The sequence below is a fragment of the Eschscholzia californica genome, unplaced genomic scaffold (genome assembly GCF_041429995.1).
Source record: "Eschscholzia californica isolate CP2 unplaced genomic scaffold, dmEscCali1.0.p SCAF_3, whole genome shotgun sequence".
Lineage (NCBI taxonomy): Eukaryota > Viridiplantae > Streptophyta > Magnoliopsida > Ranunculales > Papaveraceae > Eschscholzia > Eschscholzia californica.
Window position 1 is genome coordinate 28,116,391 of NW_028238420.1, and position 20,627 is coordinate 28,137,017.

The 20,627-nt window shown below is 36.7% G+C and overlaps 2 protein-coding genes across 3 annotated transcripts; one reads left to right on the forward strand and one right to left on the reverse strand.

The window, feature by feature from the left end:
• The first annotated feature begins 5,624 nt into the window (after nucleotides 1-5,624).
• LOC147549336 (heat shock protein 81-1) lies at nucleotides 5,625-8,648 on the forward strand. Its single transcript, XM_086670637.1, has 3 exons — nucleotides 5,625-5,771; nucleotides 6,351-6,492; nucleotides 6,583-8,648. The coding sequence occupies exons 1-3, from the start codon at nucleotides 5,646-5,648 to the stop codon at nucleotides 8,424-8,426; spliced, it is 2,112 nt and encodes a 703-aa protein (XP_086526763.1). The 5' UTR covers nucleotides 5,625-5,645; the 3' UTR covers nucleotides 8,427-8,648.
• Nucleotides 8,649-9,698: 1,050 nt separating this feature from the next.
• LOC147549337 (calcineurin B-like protein 3) lies at nucleotides 9,699-17,480 on the reverse strand. Of its 2 annotated transcripts, none has more exons than XM_086670638.1 (9): nucleotides 17,370-17,480; nucleotides 12,848-12,999; nucleotides 12,594-12,676; nucleotides 12,413-12,472; nucleotides 12,035-12,143; nucleotides 11,716-11,768; nucleotides 11,227-11,307; nucleotides 10,130-10,242; nucleotides 9,699-10,000 (listed from the first exon to the last, which is right to left on the reverse strand). In XM_086670638.1, the coding sequence occupies exons 2-9, from the start codon at nucleotides 12,966-12,968 to the stop codon at nucleotides 9,943-9,945; spliced, it is 678 nt and encodes a 225-aa protein (XP_086526764.1). In that variant the 5' UTR covers nucleotides 12,969-12,999; nucleotides 17,370-17,480; the 3' UTR covers nucleotides 9,699-9,942. The 2 variants fall into 2 exon arrangements, with proteins under 2 accessions (XP_086526764.1, XP_086526765.1); XM_086670639.1 differs by having other exon boundaries at nucleotides 12,950-12,999; nucleotides 17,370-17,457.
• Between the last annotated feature and the right edge of the window lie 3,147 nt (nucleotides 17,481-20,627).

A 20,627-nucleotide genomic window follows, 5' to 3' on the forward strand; every position in this document is an offset into this window, starting at 1 on the left:
AGAAAATTTCCATAATGTATTGATCATTCACTTTCACCTCTAAAAGCAGGACCTTGAAACACTAATCAACGGATTGTCCATTGATGTTTTGAGCCTTAACTGACTTCCTACCATTTGATGAGCGATATAATTATGAATTACTTGTTGTATGTGTTGAGATTTATTTATTAATTCCACCAAAGACCGCATAAAAACTTTATAACAAGAGAGTGAATCTTTCTCAACATGATTAAAAATGCACAGTTTTGTCCATCTCTAACTTTTTTTCACTTCTTAAATCCATCAATAGTGAAAGTTTTTTGTCCAGAACTCCATGATGGCTTGTTAAATAGATAACATAGTAGACAAAAGGTTGCATCTTTGAAGGAAAATATTCTAACCATAACGGAAACAATTTAAACCACGAATATTGAAAACTACATCGATGACTGGCATGTCCAGATTTTGGATAGCTTGAGAGTAGAGGTTGGTATGAATCGGCTTTGTTATAGGCTCTCCCAACTTAATCTTATTGGTTAATATTATATTATATTCTCATATTTGGGGATGTATCCCTAAGTCACACTCTAAGCATCAATGTCAACCACATTGACTTCAATTATTGCCCCATCAATATGTCTTCTTTAAAAAATTGATTGTAGGAGATTTTTTAGGCTGTAAATTAAGAAAATGGCATACGAATGCCACACATAATAATAGTACAAAGTAAGTTAATAAGTAGACTAATAAAATAAGGGCTACCTTTTTCGATGCCACTTTTGGATCGTCATTAGTAGTTCGACTGCTCCTGCTAGCCATTTGAATTGTACCTACTTAAAATACATTTATTGACATTAGTTGAAATGTTTACTTACATAAATATACTAGGTTTGCGCCGCGTCCTACGGACGCGACATTCCCTCTTGGCTTCGCCGGTAAATCCCATTTTATGTGAAGGAAGTACACATAAAAAATATTAACAGGAAAGATTTGATATGTTTTTTTTTTAATAAAATTTTTGTGGTTGAGAGAGAGAAAGCATGAGAGAATTTTAATTTTAAGTCAAATAATTTGGGAGTGGAGAGAGAAATTAGGAAGGTATGAGAGAGTGGGTTAGTCATTTTCTCCCACGATTTTCTACTGTAAAGTGGAGAAAATTGGTAGTTTCTAAGATGTAATCCGTGGGAGAAAAAAAAGAGGGAGAGAAATATGTGGGTAGTGGTTATTCTAACCAATTTTGACTGATTTACATAGATACCCTTCTTTTTTTAGTCTATTTACATAAAAAGATTTTAAATCATCCGTCGGATGTGTTCCCAACCGAATCTCAAAAATAAAATGGACAGTCAGACTTATCCCCTGGATAACCGACTGAGCTGTTTTAATATAATAGATATAATTATGTAATTAACTTGTAATTGCAGAGAAGAGAGAGGGAGAGAGATATCAAAGATACAAACGAAAAGGGAATATAGAGATCGGGGGAGAAATACTATTTCTTAAATAAACTTACTAGGTCTCGAATTACAATTTGATAGACAATCGGTTTTGGTTAATGAGATATCAAAGTTTAGATGACCTGAATTGACTTCTCTTTACAATCGAAATCAATATAAGTTAACAAATAGAAAAGCAATTAAAACTTGAAATGAACGAAACTTAGAATTAGAAATAAATGGGTGGCGGAACTTAAGGCCATACAAATTGCAACTTAAAATAATAGAAACTTCAAATAAAAGCAATTAAAACTTAAAATAATAGAAACTTGAATTCTGGGATGTGGAAGTTAAAAAGTTAGATTAGGTCATTGTGTGGTAGGAATTTAAGTTGGGCTTAAGTTTTGGGGTAGATTTAGGCGGAGGGGGGATAAAGTTTAAAGGATATAGGGGACATGGACTATTAGGTCATTGCCTGGCAGGTCATGACACCTCTTGGCCCTTACATAGATACGTTGCTGACCACACATCGTTTTACCTTCGTTATACGACTGAAATTTAACTTGGAATCTCTCAGCCATAGACGATACATATAACCGTTCATTACATATACTAGCAATCTCATATCATTTTAGATGTATGGTACACATTAATTTTAAACATATTACAACCCTAACATATATACATGTTCAATGCATTCCCTAGAGTGGTAAGCTAGTCATGTATGATTTGTAACCGTAATAACTCATCTTCAAGTGGAAAGTGACAATCTCAATCTCATATCACATCTCAGGGATCATAAACATGATATTCAATGGCAATCTAGAAATCACATGGATAACATCAGGCTTATCTGCAGACGCTTCTCCGAGATTCAATTTCTTTTCAGCCCCCGATCCACAAATACATTAGCGGACCAGCTTGCCAAATGGGGTAGAAGTCATAAAGAGAGGCGCATTTGGAACTCCAGAGCGGATCTGAGGAGCGACCTGAAGTTGTAGTTCTTTGTTCTTTTGTTTTGTCAACAAAAAAAAAAAAAAATACTCAATAATCACATGAACGTGGCCACATCACTTCTCATAGAATATTAGCTATCCGTTGCATACTCAATGTATGTAGTTCATGATATCATTATTAGTCGTTACAGTAAGTGTCTTGTGTATTAAATCTATATGTAAGTATTTTTGGATTAACATCAGTTTTTGACTAATTTCACATACATATAATTAGTTTGCAGCAACCAGGTTATCTCATGCGAGTTTCAATACGTTATTTAGATTAGTCATGGTAGTTGAAGGTTATCATCCTGCGCCTTGAAATCAACTATAATCATTATACCTAGTTATCATGATATAAATTGGGTCTAATAACATATTTAGCAACAATCTAGCGTACCTTAATCTGCACAGTTATTCGATGGTTTGGCTACATACAAAGTATTCTACATCAAAACAGACAAAATTTTAATGACGCAAATGCAAACTAGCACTTTGACTTTTTAACCTTCTCTAACCTGATATTTAAGTTTGTCTCCAATTGAATTCTGACCTTGGACTCCCACTTCATTAATCTCTCACTTTTAGACTTTTCGCCCATTCCCTATATTTGGTTGGGCTGTCTATCATTTAATCTATGCTTTTACTTAGACATAGTTGGAGTTTTTCACTTTTTAGAGCAAGTCTAACGTAGGGGCTCGGGCTCCCAATTTCGAGAGCTCTTGAATTTTTTCAAGGAAGATTTGTAGTTTAGACTCCCTTTTTTATAATTGACTTGTTGTTAGGACCCCATTTTTCCAGGGTTGCACTTTGGACTCTCTTTTTCCAAAATAAAGTTAAATATAACATTCCCAAAACATATGAAAGAGGAAAAAAAAAATACTATTATGCCCTCTACTTGAGCTAACTCAACCTAAGTAGTTAACCCCATTGAGTTAACCTTCCTTCTTCTTCTATAAGATTGAAACTTTGGAAGAAAATATTTCTGGGTCTGGTTGGATTTAAGTTGGTTAACTTTGAAAAAAATCCCCTTTCTGTTCTATACATATAAAGTACAAACAATACCCTCAAGCATCACTCATCCCAATCCTCTTTATCAGTACAATGTTTGTTATTTACTTCTTTTCTCACTCTAAACGATCTTTCACCATGATCAATCTTCACCCCTACTCATGTTCATCATCACAATCATCAAGTAAATTTCCATTAACATTCATTTTCCTCAATCAAAACCCAAATTACTACTTGCAATGATCTTCTTTACCAGACTGCTCCCAATAGATTTTGTATGTGCAGAATGTTCATGTGATCCAAAAGACAATCAAGGAAAAATAAAAATGAAGCTATGAAGTATAAATTGGGAGCATTAGGATCAATTTTGATATCAAGTTTAAGAGGGCTTGAAAGAGGATCCATGAGGGCTTTTTCTTCTAGGTTTACAACAATGATGTCAACAATTGGTACATTAATGGTGGATACATTTGCTAGCAGTTATTTTAAAAGATCACATTTTTGTAAGACTTTACCTGAAAATATAGATGACGAAGAAGAAAGTGGTGAACAAGTTGGTGATCATGTTCGCGTTACTCATGGCACTCGTGGTCATGGATCTTCTTCTAAGTTCCTCTGATCTCATCCGCTACAGAGTTATTTCATTTTCATCTCTGGGTAATTCATTCTTTTTTCCTTTTCTTAGGAGGTAGATTAATTTGATATGATTTTTAATTGTTTCAATACTTCTTATGTTAATTATATTAATGGTTAGCAGAATGAATTTGGGTTATTGTTTGTGTGTGTGAGTTGTTAAATAGAGGAAGAAGATGAGTTAAATAAATTAGTGGGAGGGGGGGGGGTCGGGGGGCCAAACTGTAATATTACGTCCAATGAAGAATAAGAGGAGAGCAAAGCGCCAATGGCGCGCGAAGCGCATGCGGAACGGGCACGGAGAAAAATCAGTGTGGAGGAGAAGCAGCCGAGCTCATTCCCTTCGCTTCCTGGGCCAAAGCAGTGCAGTGTTTCCTGGCCAAATCAAGGATTTGGGGCTTCTTGCTACGCTACATATATATATAAATCCATTTAATTTTTTAGTCATCTATATGAATCGAAAGATAGATCCATCCATCTATCCTATCCGATTTTTATTTGGATATCTAAAAAATAATCGATTTCATTCAACGTTTGATTCAAAGAACTGCGCTTAGCCCCCCCGCTCATGAAACGGCTCTGCTGCAATGGATGGCAGAGGGTCCGTAGTACCCGAAGCACTGGAGTGATCCAGTAGCCGGGAAGGGGCCTAGAAGTGCCTACTACTACACCACACTACACTTGGCTCTACACATTTACAGAGCTAACCCCTGTCCAGTGTCTGGCAGAGCTAAGGGGGGCTTCAATCCTTACTCCTTATCCCCATCTCAGCCCAGGCTAACTATGTAAGGGTAAAGTGACAATTTTTTTAAGTATAACTTTACAGACAAAATATTCTTGGATGATTCCGTCAAAAGGGAGTCCAAACAACAAGTCAATTATATGAAAGTTGGTCTAAACAACAAATCTCCCTTTTTTTCAACTTCTATGTTGGGCTCCCAATAGGGACTCCAAAATCCAAATTATGCGCATGTGTGAAACTTTGATTTCAATTTGTAACTATAAATTATTAGTTCCAAATATAAAATCTAAATTTGATATTATTTTTGGAGAGAGAGTTTTTTTTCAAAAGAGAAGTCTCGAATGGTAACATTTGTAGTTGGGAACCCCTCAGCCTGGGTTCCTAGTCCCATGGAGAGCCCACCCCCCTGGACTCACCCGATTGAAAGGGGCGCGGGTTGGGTTCCCAAATTCAAATTGGGGAGCCCAGCCAACCCTACTTAGGATGTGCTCGTAGCCAAACTTAATAGTAAGTTCTAAACCATGAATTTATTTATAGTTTATCATAATGGAATTGCCAAAATTGGAATCTTTGTTAACTCATTAGCCTGGTCAGAAAAAAGAAAAAAAAGTCTATCAAATTGGCCCCGGGACCCCGAACCACTTTAATTCAAAGGGGGAGTAGGAGGAAGGTTGCTTTAGTAACTTCCCAATTAGAAGGATCTAGAACCCTAAAAACCCCTACAAATATAAACTTCGCCTTCCCTAATGATGCCTCTCAAACCCTAGCAGTCTCCGTCATTAGTTTCTCTCTCTTTCCATCTCTCGTTTTTTCTTCATAGACGAGATTTAGCTTGCGAGATCTTAATCAATGGCGTCCGATACTGAAACCTTTGCCTTCCAGGCTGAGATTAACCAGCTTTTGAGTTTGATCATCAATACTTTCTACAGTAACAAGGAGATCTTTCTTCGTGAACTTATCAGTAATGCTTCCGATGTAAGTTTTTCATCTACTTCTCAAGTTTTATTTAGGGTTTCAATATTATCTACGATTACATATTTTCTGTATAAGTTATAGTCTTTATATGATGATCTGAACAAAGTTAATGAGATCCGTTTCAATGATTTAGACTTTGCGTTTTCCAGTATCTAGATGAAAACCATAACTATGATTAGTAGTATGACTTAACGAATCTTACTAATTACTAATTAGACTAGATCTGGTTCTCTGGAACTATACACTCTTACCAAACTGCTGTAGTGTAGAGACTGGATTTTTAGGGTTTCAACTCTTTCTTAATGTGTGTGTGTGTGTGTTAGATCTTTAAACGTATATTAGTGGTAGAACAGAGATTAGAAATCATATTATAATCCATCCCACTTTTGTGGGAAGGGTTGATATTGAAAAACAAAACCCTGATTTATCTGTTTCTGTGTCTTGAGTTGAATTCTTTTGAGTTGAAGTTCATGTTAGTTGCCAGTTTTTCCAGTAATTGCTGTTGAGAATGATGTTAGAAACAATGGTTTATGAATCTGTTGTTTATTTAATTTGTTTCTTGTTATGATTTGATGATAGGCTTTGGACAAGATTAGATTTGAGAGCTTGACTGACAAAAGCAAGCTTGATTCTCAACCAGAGCTCTACATCCACATTATCCCTGATAAGGCCAGTAACACTCTTACCATCATTGACAGTGGTATTGGAATGACCAAGTCTGGTGCGTATTCTATTCACTTCTGCTTCCTAGTCTGATTTCAAGTCTTAATTAAAATTGTTGTTCTAACTTTATCTTTTGTGTTTAATTCAGATCTTGTGAACAATCTTGGAACCATTGCAAGGTCTGGAACCAAGGAGTTTATGGAAGCCTTGGCTGCTGGAGCCGATGTTAGCATGATTGGGCAATTTGGAGTTGGGTTTTACTCAGCTTACCTTGTAGCTGAGAAGGTTATTGTTACCACCAAGCACAATGATGATGAACAGTACGTCTGGGAATCCCAGGCTGGTGGGTCCTTCACTGTTACCAGAGACACTTCCGGTGAGAACCTTGGTAGAGGTACCAAGATTGTCCTTCACCTTAAGGACGATCAGTTGGAGTACCAAGAAGAGCGTAGGCTCAAGGATTTGGTCAAGAAGCACTCTGAATTCATCAGCTACCCAATTTCCCTTTGGACTGAGAAAACCAACGAGAAGGAAATCACAGATGATGAAGACGAAGAGGAAGAGAAAAAGGATGAGGAGGGCAAAGTAGAGGAAGTTGACGAGGAGAAGGAAAAGGAGGAAAAGAAGAAAAAGACTATTAAGGAAGTTTCACATGAATGGGAAGTCATGAACAAGCAGAAACCCATCTGGATGAGAAAGCCAGAGGAGATTAACAAAGAAGAATACGCTGCCTTCTACAAGAGTCTCACCAATGACTGGGAAGAGCACTTGTCTGTGAAGCACTTCTCAGTTGAGGGTCAGCTTGAGTTCAAGGCTGTTCTCTTTGTACCCAAGAGGGCACCCTTCGATCTCTTTGACAACAAGAAGAAACCCAACAACATAAAGCTCTACGTTCGCCGTGTCTTCATCATGGACAACTGTGAAGATATCATCCCTGAGTACTTGAGCTTCGTGAAAGGTATTGTTGATTCAGAGGATCTTCCCCTTAACATTTCCAGAGAGATGCTTCAACAAAACAAGATCCTCAAGGTCATCCGTAAGAACTTGGTGAAGAAGTGCCTTGAGATGTTCTTTGAAATTGCTGAGAACAAGGAAGACTACAACAAGTTTTACGAGGCATTCTCAAAGAATCTCAAGCTTGGAATCCACGAGGACACACAGAACAAGACCAAGCTAGCTGAACTACTCCGATACCACTCCACCAAGAGTGGTGATGAGATGACCAGCTTGAAGGATTACGTGACCAGGATGAAGGAAGGTCAGAGTGACATTTTCTACATCACTGGTGAGAGCAAGAAAGCAGTTGAAAACTCACCTTTCCTGGAGAAGCTTAAGAAGAAGGGTTATGAAGTACTTTTCATGGTTGACGCCATTGATGAGTACGCAGTTGGACAGTTGAAGGAATTTGAGGGAAAGAAGCTCGTCTCAGCAACAAAAGAAGGATTGAAATTGGAGGAAAGTGAAGACGAGAAAAAGAAGAAAGAAAGTCAGAAGGAGAAGTTTGAGGGTCTGTGCAAGGTGATCAAGGATGTTCTTGGTGACAAGGTAGAGAAGGTCATTGTTTCAGACCGTGTGGTGGACTCACCTTGCTGTTTGGTGACTGGAGAATACGGATGGACAGCAAACATGGAGCGAATCATGAAAGCCCAAGCACTGAGGGATTCAAGCATGGCTGGTTACATGTCAAGCAAGAAAACCATGGAAATCAACCCAGAGAACTCAATCATGGAGGAACTGAGAAAGAGGGCGGATGCTGACAAGAACGACAAGTCAGTGAAGGATTTGGTTCTGTTGCTGTTTGAGACTGCTCTTTTGACATCCGGTTTCAGCTTGGACGAGCCCAACACTTTTGGAAACAGAATTCACAGGATGTTGAAGTTGGGACTCAGCATTGATGAAGATGAAACTGGTGCTGAAGCAGATGCTGATATGCCTGTATTGGAGGAAGCCGATGCTGATGCTGAAGGTAGCAAGATGGAGGAAGTCGACTAAGCTATAGCCATCCCAAGATGTTGAAGTAACAGGGTTCTTAATTACTCTCTTTTTTCTTATGTCTGCTAGTAGTTTTCCTTTTTCTTTTGAGGCCGTTTCTATTACTGTTTTGAGTAATGGCTTTTTTTTAATTTTTAGTGGATTTATGGTTGAGGTAGGTTTGTATTTTGATGAACAAATTTTGGAACAACCTTTAATGGTGATGCATGGTGGTTTAGAATCTATTTCATTGTTTTAGTCTTTTACTTTATGGGCACCTATGCTTGTTTTTCGTATTGAAGTTTTTAGAGGTTTTCCAAGATGAAGTTAGCCTCTGCCTCTAGTGAGGCTAGATCCAAGCAAGAGCTTTCTAACAATGGCATCTGCCTCTTGAAACTGGTATATAAATTGTATTACTTTATCTTTGATAAAAATTTATATACATCGAAGTAATTGTATTACTTTATCTTTGATAAAAATTTATATACATCGAAGTAATTTAGTCACAACATGCCCTCAAAGGTGTTTGATTCGACAATCTTAGTGACTTGAAATGCAGGCAACAGGCCCTCAAAGGTGGTTGACTTCGACAATCTTAGTGACTTGAAATGTAGGCCTTTGAAGCTGAAAAACTTTTCATTTGGTCAAATATATACCACGGAAGTCTATGAAGTTGAGATAGTTTCTAAAGCCGATCTGTTTCTTTATCTAGCTAATAATCAACGTAGTTTTTCTATAATCACGGTAGTTTTTTTATTCAGTCTTTGATCGAAATCAATTGAAGATTATTTAATGGGTTGAAAGATGTTAATGGGTTGAAAGATGTTATGTATAATTATTTGATTTGATTTTGGTTGAAATATGCTTTTTGTAAGCTCTGATGATTTGATTGATTTCAAGAAGTGTGGAATGATTGATCAAGGCTGAAGGAATGGGTGGCCTGATTTCAACCCTATAGCACTCAAGTTGAAAGCGATGAATTCGAATCAATTTAATGAGCTATCTCAATATAACCAGCAAGTTCTGAATTATTACCTAGAAGTGACTCTAGTTGTTTCATGGGGCCAAACACAATAATTGGTCCGAACTTAGGCTTTGTTAAGCTTGTAAGCTTGTTCATCCGCAGAATTGTTTAGGATGCATGAACTACAGATGGGACGGCAACCTGATCTCGCTAAATGTTGATCTTCATCCAAACTTGGAAGTTTCTATCACTCTAATTAATCCGACTTTACTTCTTCGCTGAGACCTCAAAAATTACTCCAGGACTTGCCAGACAATCAACATGATCACTAGGTCAAACTGAAAGCCATGATAATACAATAGATATTCTGATTAATGTTTACACAAACTCAAGCTGAAACTCTCATGTATTAAACAAAGAGTGGTTGAAGGTAAAAGAACGGAAGAAACGATCACAGCAACCATCTCCAAACTTGGAAATTTGATTTTTAAAGCTTTCCTTCAGTTTTATTCCCCCTTTCAGCTCTTTAAAACCATTATTCAGAGAATCCCTCAACGTTGAACTAGCAAAACCTCAAGTGTCGTCTACTTGTGAGTGAAACACAAAACTTGGGAATGTAGTGGTGATGTCCCTGTCGAACAAAATCAAACAAATCATCACCTCAGTACTCAGTATAAATCTATTTAGAGTGGAAACACAATTTCAACAAATAGAAATGTACTTTCAGAATAGTTGAAATAGAATAAGAGTTCAAAATCACTTGAGGTATTGAAGGGTCATATTCTTCAAAAGAGAAGGATGTCGCAAAACAAGGTTTCGCCACTCCTCTTTGTCGATCTTGCCATCGTGCTTTGTATCAGCTTCCTCAAAGGTCTGACATATTTACAAAACAAGAAATAAGCATTACAAGATATTAAGAGACGAAAATTGAAAAGTTGACAAAGGGGACAAGCATTAAAGATGTTTTAGGGAAACAGTTTAAGAGCTATTACAATTGTTAAGTTCTTAAAGTGACACATTATTATTAATGGTCATCAAGTGTCGTACCAGCATTATGAGTAAGTACCATCTTGATCAACTTAAAGTTCAATTGGCATAGCACCTGGCGCAATTACATATACATGGTATTAATCGCAAGAACTACAAGCCCAGAAAAAAATCGCCGGTCATATTGGTGGAAGCATATGTGTAACATTTTTATATACAATCCCGCTTGTCTATATTTTTTATATATATCTGTTATTTGGTACAAATATATATGTCCTAGTGGCTTAATATCCAAATGTTCCCGTTTTGTTTGTTTTACCATCTAACTGTCACGGCCTAAACATATTTTGTACATAAGTCTCGTTTCACTAATTATTTGCTCCCGTCTATAGCTTTCATTAAGTCCTTTGTGTCATCAAACTCAATTCTGTGACTGTATGGTCCCTACTCACTAGACTTATGATCACAAGGACTCGTAAATAAAACCTAGTGATGGAATTTAATCTTTACCAAATGTGCGGTAATTGTGGCTCGGCTTTCTAAAAGTTCAAATACCTAAAGCCCCAGACAACCAACATATACCAATCAGTTCACCACTTACGAACTTGATGCATGACCAATCCTATGGTATTCGTTTTAGAAATCTGTCTATATGTAATATATATTGAGTTGTGGCATGAAATCACCCCAAACGTTTATAGAAAGATTGGGTGACCCAGACGGATGTCAAAACTTTACATTGCATGGTCAGGGACTAGACGTGAAGCCTTCACATCCTTAGAGACGTAATGAATCTATATGGAATTTGGAGAATAAATTGATATGAAACAGAACCAAAGCCATAAATTTCGAGTTAGAAAAATGGAGCACCTTGTCTATGATATTTTCTATTATGTCATCTGAAAGATTCATTCCAGATTCAGCAAGTGTGGCGACTACCATTTGTTTCACCTAGATAACAAAAAAAGAAAAAAAAAATCAAATTTCTTTGGAAACATTTTACACAGTCGAACAGAGAATAGAACAAAAAAAAATCTGTATGAAGATTAGAGGTCTAAAAACAATCTCTATTTGAATATAAAAGGTTTCTAAGAGTAGAAAATGTCCTCCCCCCCCCCCCAAATCTTAGTCTTTGAGAATAACAGTGAAGTACATCACCGAAGTCAGTTTACAAGTGAACTGGCGTGAATTGTATGTAGTGAGTAAGGTTGGCAAGTGAGTATGATCTCCACCTTGTTAGAGTGGTTTAAGTGCGATGACCTGATTTACTCAAGTCCTAAATAGGGTTTTAATTCATGCCTTGTATCCATCATTTAGTTATCCTGGTAAATGTGATCAAACTTAAAATCGGTTGGTTACCTCCTGTCTCTCAATGAATCCTTGCTGCTTGAGATCATAAAGCTGAAAAGAAACTGACAGTGAGGAATATGTAAGTTAAACTCCACTATATAAGCATAATTAGGTGAAGTAGCTAAGCCGGAAAGATACTAACGATAATAGCATTCCATTTTCTAAGGTTTTGTAGTGGGGCAAACCTTTCAGACAAATCTAAATTACAAAAAGTTTACCACTTTCAGCTAGTAAAATGTCGTAAGTCTATTTATGTATTGCTTATTATTCAACTCGTAGAAATGTCAATAACTCCACTGAAAAAGAATATGTCTTTACTGAAGCTTACATTCGATCTTATCGTCAATAGGAGCATTGGGGTGAAAGACAGAGAGAGCACGCGCAAACTCTTCAAAGCCTAATATTCCATTGTGCTTTGTATCAAACAAATCAAACACCTGTAGATTTTAACCATCCAATTACATACTCAAAACTTACAATATCTGTTGAGAGCTGGAGAAGTGATCATACTAGAAATTTTTTTTATGAAATGAAAACTGGAGCATATTAACACTCAGCTCAAGATAATAAAGAAAACCAACTTACTAAATTGTTTACTACCAGATCAAGATGATATCGTTATTGGTACTAACAGAAAAGATGAATCAAGATGCTTACTAAAACAAACTATAGATGGTAATATGGTATAATGGAATTGAAGAAATACCCGATCAGCAAATAAGCTTTCCTTTTTGTTTGTTTTGAACAATGCCAATTGGAATTCTTCCTGTAAGATGGTAAAAAAACTAAAACCAGTCAAACAGGCAACGAGAACAGTAAGAACTTCAAGATTTCACAACCTCAGACAGAGAAAAGACGCAATGACATGATCTGTGAAATATAACTACCTTGTTAATAAGTCCATCATCAATAACAGCACTACTGATCTTCTTGAACAGCTCATAAAGTGCTTCTATTTCACTTACACTAACTGCAATTGGGATATCGTGGTAACATAACATCAAATTAGTGCCTTGGGTTTTTTTGTACAACGAGCATAAAAAATTGAAAAGATAATATAATTGAAGGTATCAGATGGAAAAACTTAAACCAGGGATGAACTAAAATACGGGTTTTTGGTAATGTCGAATGGAAGACATACAAACTGTCTCCCTTGCAAGAATCTCTGGATCTTCAAGGCCCTTTTGTGTCTTAAAATTGAGATTACAACAGTTAAGTAAAAAAGCACAGAAATGCTTATAACCCTCTAGGCACTTCAACATGATATTTTCCTCTCGTCAGCACAATCCATACCTGCGACACAAGAAAACTCTGACGATTTCACCAAGGGGAAAGGAAACGATATACAAATACGCACTGTAGGATGAGAACTTTTGCCTACTTGAATGCAACAATCAGTGATGTACCCAGAGAGGTAGAGGGAATCCAAGTAAACAAGATAACTAAGTCGAATTTTTACAGCTGGAACAAATTAACGAAATTTGTAGTTCACGAATCCAAATTGCCAGGACATGACATTTTCACAATAATGCGTGAAAGAACAAAAGTTGCATGTACTTCCCAAAGTGGTCGAAATCGACAATTCATACATGATGTAGGACAGAAATGGGTAAATGGAATTGAAGAAGAAAATAACTTGATTATATTATAGATATAAGAAATGAAGCACTAGCATCACACTAGAACAAACTAGGAATCACTCCTAGAGCCCTTAGGCATCACACCTTTGGGGTATTTGCATCACACAAACACATAAAGCTTAACTAGCTGCTGGAATACTCTCTGTCTTCTCAAACAGCAGAATACAACCCTTATATATAGCCTAAAACTGACCCTTAATATCCCATACTTCTAGACTGTTAAACTTCTAAACTCCTAGGACATAAAAGACATTAAAGAGACACTAGATGACATTAAAGACATTAAAGAGACACTAAAAGACATTAAAGACACTTAACCATCCTAATACTTAGAAACTAGTAGAATCTCCACAAAGACATGTGGATCAAGCCCGCATTATTCAAGGTTCTAAGTGGGCCATTCATGCAAGACACGCCAAATCAGAATTTGGGTCTGGCAATCCTTCTTTTGACGTCTCCCATATGCCTTAAACAGTTACTGCCATTCATCTCTATCAATACATGTCTGACTAACATTGAGCCCTTATCTACTACTATTTTATACAAAATTCATGTTCTTTCCATTTCCTTTTGTCTTCCTCATAGTTTTGTTTGCACCATTTAGCATAGCTTATAGGTTCCATCATTTCACATAATACGATAATTCTATACCATAAGACATTCCTATCCATCACAAAAAGACATCCTGATTCCTGATATATGATATCTTGCTGCCCCAACTATTAAATATAAATAACTAAGGACATTATTTCAAATAAAAGAAACTAAATTTTGAAATATTTCAGACGAAATCAAGGAATGAGATTTTGGTTTCAGTGAAAATTTGGTCGGTCCAAAAGTGGAAATGTCTCGTGGAAACGTTTAGGTCTGTGTGAAAATTTTACAAATTTGTGAAAATGATAGAAATATGATGCAATTGTGCATAACAAGTCTCTTTAACCATAATTCAGCATAAAAAGATGTAATCTCGACTCGAACAATAGTTGATTAAGATAGAAATATAAATTACTTCCATTTTGTTACATTAAACATTGAAACCAAATGATCTCCTATCCCCATCATCACCGTCTTGGTTTGGACGTTCAATAACATTGCAATTGTTCCTATGACATTCGATTTTGGAACCAATTCCGATATTGTTGAATGTGTAACATGTATTGCTCCTCACGAATATCGCTGAGTGGTTCTAGTAGGGGATATTCATTGTATACAACAAAACTTGGTACTCGAGGCATAAATATTGATGGTCGTTAATCAAGACTATTGCCCCACAACTTGAGACATTTATTTCAGCCAACTGGTTTTTCCTTCTACAAGAATACGATACAGGTTTAGTTGGTGTCCGTGGTACTCCATGAATATGATCTTGCGTCGCATGGTCAAAGTTGTGTCCCCCTGTGTAAGGGAAATAACTTCTATGCCCCGAAATTTCAATGCCTACCAAATTACTTAAATATTTCCATTTCCATGCCTACCGAAATTTCCATTGAAAGAGAAACTTAACTAAGTTACTCTTAACAATGCCTTGGCAATGAAGGACATAACTTCATTGCCTGCTTGGAAGGAGGTGAGTTTCGCATAATATAAGTACAACTTTTTAACCTACAAAGGTATATGATCCAACACTCCCATATTTGAATTTTGAACTAATCTATTGGGTCAAGCCGTGGAGTAAATGGTATTCTAGGAACTGACTTTTGTTAGATAATTCTTCTGTGCATGTTTTCTCCCAACTCTACCTGTAGGCAGTTTTCAATGTAATATGGATACTCACGTAATTTTTTACTGTGCCGGATATGGACACTCAAATACCTGTTGGAAACTCACACTCACTCCAAAGGGTATAATGAGTGATTTTGTATGCACATCTTGTTGTGTACTGGCACAAGATTGTATTTGGCTCGTGAAATACCACTCTAGGTCAATGTTGTTTGTGATAATTTAATAACTGCAGATAAAAATTAATATATTCCAAGTATAGATAAAGAACCTACTAACATAAGTATATATATAGTCGTGTTCCTTATGCGCATTTTTGGTTATCGTCTCCATATACCTCGTATAGATGCTGGAAACTGATACTTGTATCGTTGTTCATGCTACAAAGCTAGTTTCTTAAATAAATAAATGGACATTCATGTGCAATGTCCTCGTTGATTAATCTAGCAGAACAGAAACGACATCAAGTGTTCCTAGTGTATGCAAATTAATGCGAACAGAAACATCACAAGTAACTTGTCAAAATCACTAACAGGTCCATGGTCAGTTCGCAACATGTCACTCCTAAATCAAACCAAGCTCCCCTAGAAATAGAGGATTAGTTGCAGTCTCTAAAAAGAAGAAATTACAAGGGAAATTTGGTCAAAACTCCCTAAATTTTTTTGTTTTGGTGAAAAATGACCAGTCAATTTTTTTTAGTCTTCAGCTCCCTAGGTATTTTTTAATTTGCAACACTTAGCGATAGATTTGCAACATCTTTCAACAGCTTTGCAACACCTTGCGACAACCTTGCAACAGCTTTGCAAAAAATATTGGGTTTTTAACGAAACAAAATACAAACATTTGGGTTTTTAACAAAAAAAATATATAAAACTGTGTTTTTAACCAAAAAAAAATATAACTTGTCTTTTTAACTTGAAAAAGTTTAAAATTGGGTCTCCGACCCAATTTCCTGAAATTACAATGCATTTACATGGGATCAGCTGCTCCGAGTAGAGAATTCATCTTACACTCATACTATGTTGGAAAAGTCGGCAAGGAGGACAAGTCGGCGGACTCAGGACTAGGCTTAGTCGCTACTAGTCGTATTTACACGGGACTAGTCGTAGAATATAAATATATAGTCTATTTTGTATATATAATTATAGATTGGTATAAATATAAGTATTTGGACTTTGATGAAGTATAAACACTAAAAGTTTATCCCTAAAAAGAAGACATCTAATTATCAACAAGTTCTACAACATTAATGAAGTATAAAACACAAAAAAATAACATTTATTTGAGTTTTTAGAGAATAATAGTAGAATCTGGGTTCTAAAAAGAATTGAGAAGATAGAGAGAGAAACTTGGAATCTTGTCTGGAGAGGAAGAAACTTCAAAATTACTTCAATCTAGTTAGATTGATGTTTGGAGGGGAGAGGAAGGGTGAAGAAGCCGAATGAGCAAATCCTAAACCACCTTTGTTGATTTGAGCAAAAGAAAAAAAGGGCCAGCTAAATAATCCCGTCTGGCCTGACTAGTCGACTTGGTCCTAGTCGGACCAAGTCGGGGATTTAGTCGAATTCCATGGGACTAGAGTTTTGGCCTCTAGTCGAGTCGGCAAGATGGGGACTGAGGAGTAGTCGGGGAGTACTCGGGGATTAATCCCGACTTTTTCTTCATAGCACTCATATCTTCGAGCTCCCCAACTAGTACGGATCGTGCAGATTTGTGAAGTAAAAGTGCATGTTATCTTTTACAACAATAAAATGAGCATACCCTTGTCTACTTGCAATTATTACCATTATATAATCCAGACATTGCATACACACACACACACACACACACACATATATATATATATATATATATATATATAAGCACAATTAGACTCCACAATTGCTTCCTGGCTAGGTTATTTGCTAATCCTTGACACTAAAATTCACAAACACTACATCTTGGACAAATAGAAAAACCAGTATCTAGCAATTTGGGTATTGTAGAACTCAAAAAATTACTTCATCTACCAAAGCCCTAGAATTTCAAACCACACATGGTTCATAATTCAAAGACAAACTTATAAACATAATCAGATTATCCAAATCTTTATCTAAAATAAAGTAAAAAAGATCACATCTAAACTGAAAATTGAATGCTCTTAGATCTTAAAAATGCAAAAAGCCCAACTACAAAACTATATATAATTAACCAAATCTGAACCATTATTTCAATGGTCAAAAGAAGACGACTTTATGAGAATAGAATAACAACAAATAGAAGTGTTAAGAATAAAGAGGAACCAAGGAGGGAGAGAGAAAGAACCTCTAGAGAATCCATGGGAAGAGAAAACAGGATTCTTGAAAAATCTTCAACATGTTTACCTGTTTGTACTTCTTTTCTCCCCTATTTTATTTTTTAACTCTCTATCTGCACGTGTATATACACATTTGGGAGCTCTTATAAGCACCCGAAAATGTTCTGTTAGCACCCGGGGAGGGTCAATCTCCTTTGACCCCAAACATCTATTGGCGCCCGGGCGTGGATCCATCCATCTGAAACCCAAAACAAGGCTTCGGACTCGGATCAGTCTGAACTCTCCTTGGGTTTCGAACTGGTCAGTCAGAAACTTTGCTCAAGGTCTCGAACTAACCTATCTGAAACCTTAAGCAAGGTCTCGGGCTGACCAATCTGAAACCCCTAGGATTGGTCCGAGTCCGAGACCAATCCGAAAGTAAAGTTTTTGAGAGTATTTTTTATGGTGGTTTTGGATCAAGGGTTTGGAATCAAGGTTGTTGCTCTCTCTAACTCCTCATCATAGATTAAAGTTTATTTGGAATCAAAGTTCTTTCCATGATGGTTTTACTTTAATTTTCTCTTTAATTCAAGGTTCTTTATCTTTCTAACTCCTTATGTAGACCGATGATGATGGATTTGAAAACAAGGTTGTATCTATGATGGCGTGACGAAAGATGGTAAGAAGGAGAATAAGAAGAGAAGGAGAAAAAGGTGAAGGAGAAGTGGAGTAATCTTGTTGTAGCTCATCAATGGTCAGATTTTCCATCTCCATACAAAACACAAATCCCTATGATAGATATTTTATCCTAATACCCTTTATGACCTTCTATACATAGGATCAATCCTTCTTTTGAAAACCAATCTCAAAGAAAATCTTTCTATTTTTTCTCTCCCTTATTCTAACCGCCTAGAAGTTGACTTTCTCCCTCTTAAACGTTTTTTCTTGTAAATGGAAACCCTAAACTAAAAGGCTGCATCATCTTCATCTTCTTCATTCAAATACCAATCAAATACGAGTTTTCATTCAAAGATCTATAGTTGAGCTCCCTGTTGGGATTTACACCCTTCTACTAGTGTTTATAGCGGAAATAAGACATCTAATGTCTACACTAGTATTCCCAGGATCACATGCAAAACTAGTAATTAAACTAATGGAGATAGTAGATTACCTTAATCGCTTTCCCTCGAACTAGTTGAATTGATTAAAGAAGACCAAGAGCTTCAAACGTAGCTCCTCTACTTGGGACACCGAATAGTGTATTTAATCTCCCTCCTTGAAAGCTCGCTAGCACTCCAATGGTGGTTTGATAATAAGAAGACCTTCTTCTTGCTTGACTAGAAGATAGCTTGGGAATTACCTCACTTTCTCCTCTCTACTTGATGTGGTAGAGTAAGAAAGCTTAGAGAGAAATTCCACACCTTATTCTCTGCCCTAAGAGTGTTTATATAGAACCCTAATAAGAATCCACCTCCTTTTAGGTTTCCTAAAACACCCTTTAGAATAAGATTTAGGGAAATAGTCGAAAATAGTAACTATTGGTATTTTCTCAATTCCCTAAGGAGATGACGTCCAAACCCAGTCAAAATTGGCATATTTAATTTTCATAACATAAGGAAACGTCCCTCCAAAAATCAGCCCAATCCGAGCCCTAAAAGTGCCCAAATCGGCCTAGGCCCAAAACCCTTATTTCGAGCCTTTTTGCTATCTTTTGCCCAAATTCTATTTAGGCCTGTGAGATATGTTTATGGGACATTCCCAATGTTATATCACACTCCCACTAGTCATATCATCCGATTAAATACCCATTCTTATGTGTAACCCGATGTAGGATCCGATCGAAGTTAGCCGCGAATTACTTCGTAATTCGACGATCGTATTTGGTTTCTAGCTAAACGCTACGACCCCTAAATCAATCGGACTTGATGATCTTCTTCATCAATTGTCCTAGCCGACATATTGCTCGCATTGCCATCTTGGTCGAAGGACATCTCCTTCAGACCCCCACTTGGACTTAGAACAAGTGCAATGCCTCGATTCCCGTGTCAATTTAGTATCCCATCTGATACGTCACGTCATTCAGACTTTCTCGATATCCGAGTACAACTGTAAAATTCAAACGATTAACTCTTAATCCGTTTGAGCGTGGCCACGCATTTTCAGTTGCTACTCATCAAGTGGCCTTGAGACACTTTGTACCTAATGTGATTTAGGATGACACAATCCATTCTTGCGCTCCCACTTAACTTCATGTCTATCCTGTCCTTCCCAGTATCCGTCTTTATAACCTCTTTTTACGGCGCGGCGTTTGACGGAACCAAAGTCGGACATTCCTTTCATAAGATGAGTGGAGCACTCATGTTTTGTGGAATCTCTCCAATTGTCTTTATGAGAAGTATTGACGTTCATCACGAGTGATGTACTTCTCATTTGAGGGTTATCCAGTGTATAAACCTTTTACACACCCACGTAGTCGAATAGAATATACTATTCCTATAGCCCATGAAACTGCGCTATCCCATCGACTCCCGTGCTAGTCTTCGTGAGTCATTGTTGTCCATGCAATGACCTGGACCAGGGATTTGATAATAAATATTCCCAAGTTCACTTAATAGGGTTTCATTCATCAGATCACGTATCTGACAAACCTATTCGGAATGTTTTATCATTAATGGACTGTCGTTTAAACACTAAACCAAATTTAGACGACTTGTGAAATAACTCAATTATTTCTGATAACGAGAGTTGTAAATCTGAGCCTCTTCCGTAAAACTCTTTTTACCCACTCAGTTTTACTTGTCGATGTTTAAAATTATACCTCACGCCTTAGACTCGTGTATGACTCTCATACTTTGTCTTAGGTGACAGTTTAGTTTGACTACGGATGTAATCCGTTTAAACTTTGCTAATTATCAATTAATTTGAAGACCGTTATCTTCAACCTTGATAATTTCTAGTTAAGGCTTTTAATTCTTTATGTAGTATTTGCAACAGTTCCCGGCTTAAAACACTTTTAGCCTACTTTCCTTCCATGTCTGGAAGTTTGCTACGATGACATGTTCAACTTTTGTACTACTTCATCCTTTAGCCTTCTAGGATGTTTCTAAGTAGTGTTTCGGTTTTCAAATCCGAATTTGGATATTCAAATGCTAATCATATCCAATATGATTGACTTTATGTATTCGAACATAAATCTCCCTCTCATGCTTGTTTGCTACATCGGTGTCTTTTCAAACTCCGATTTAGCAACGCTCTTAGTCATGAGTTTTGGGTCGAAATTCTTTTAG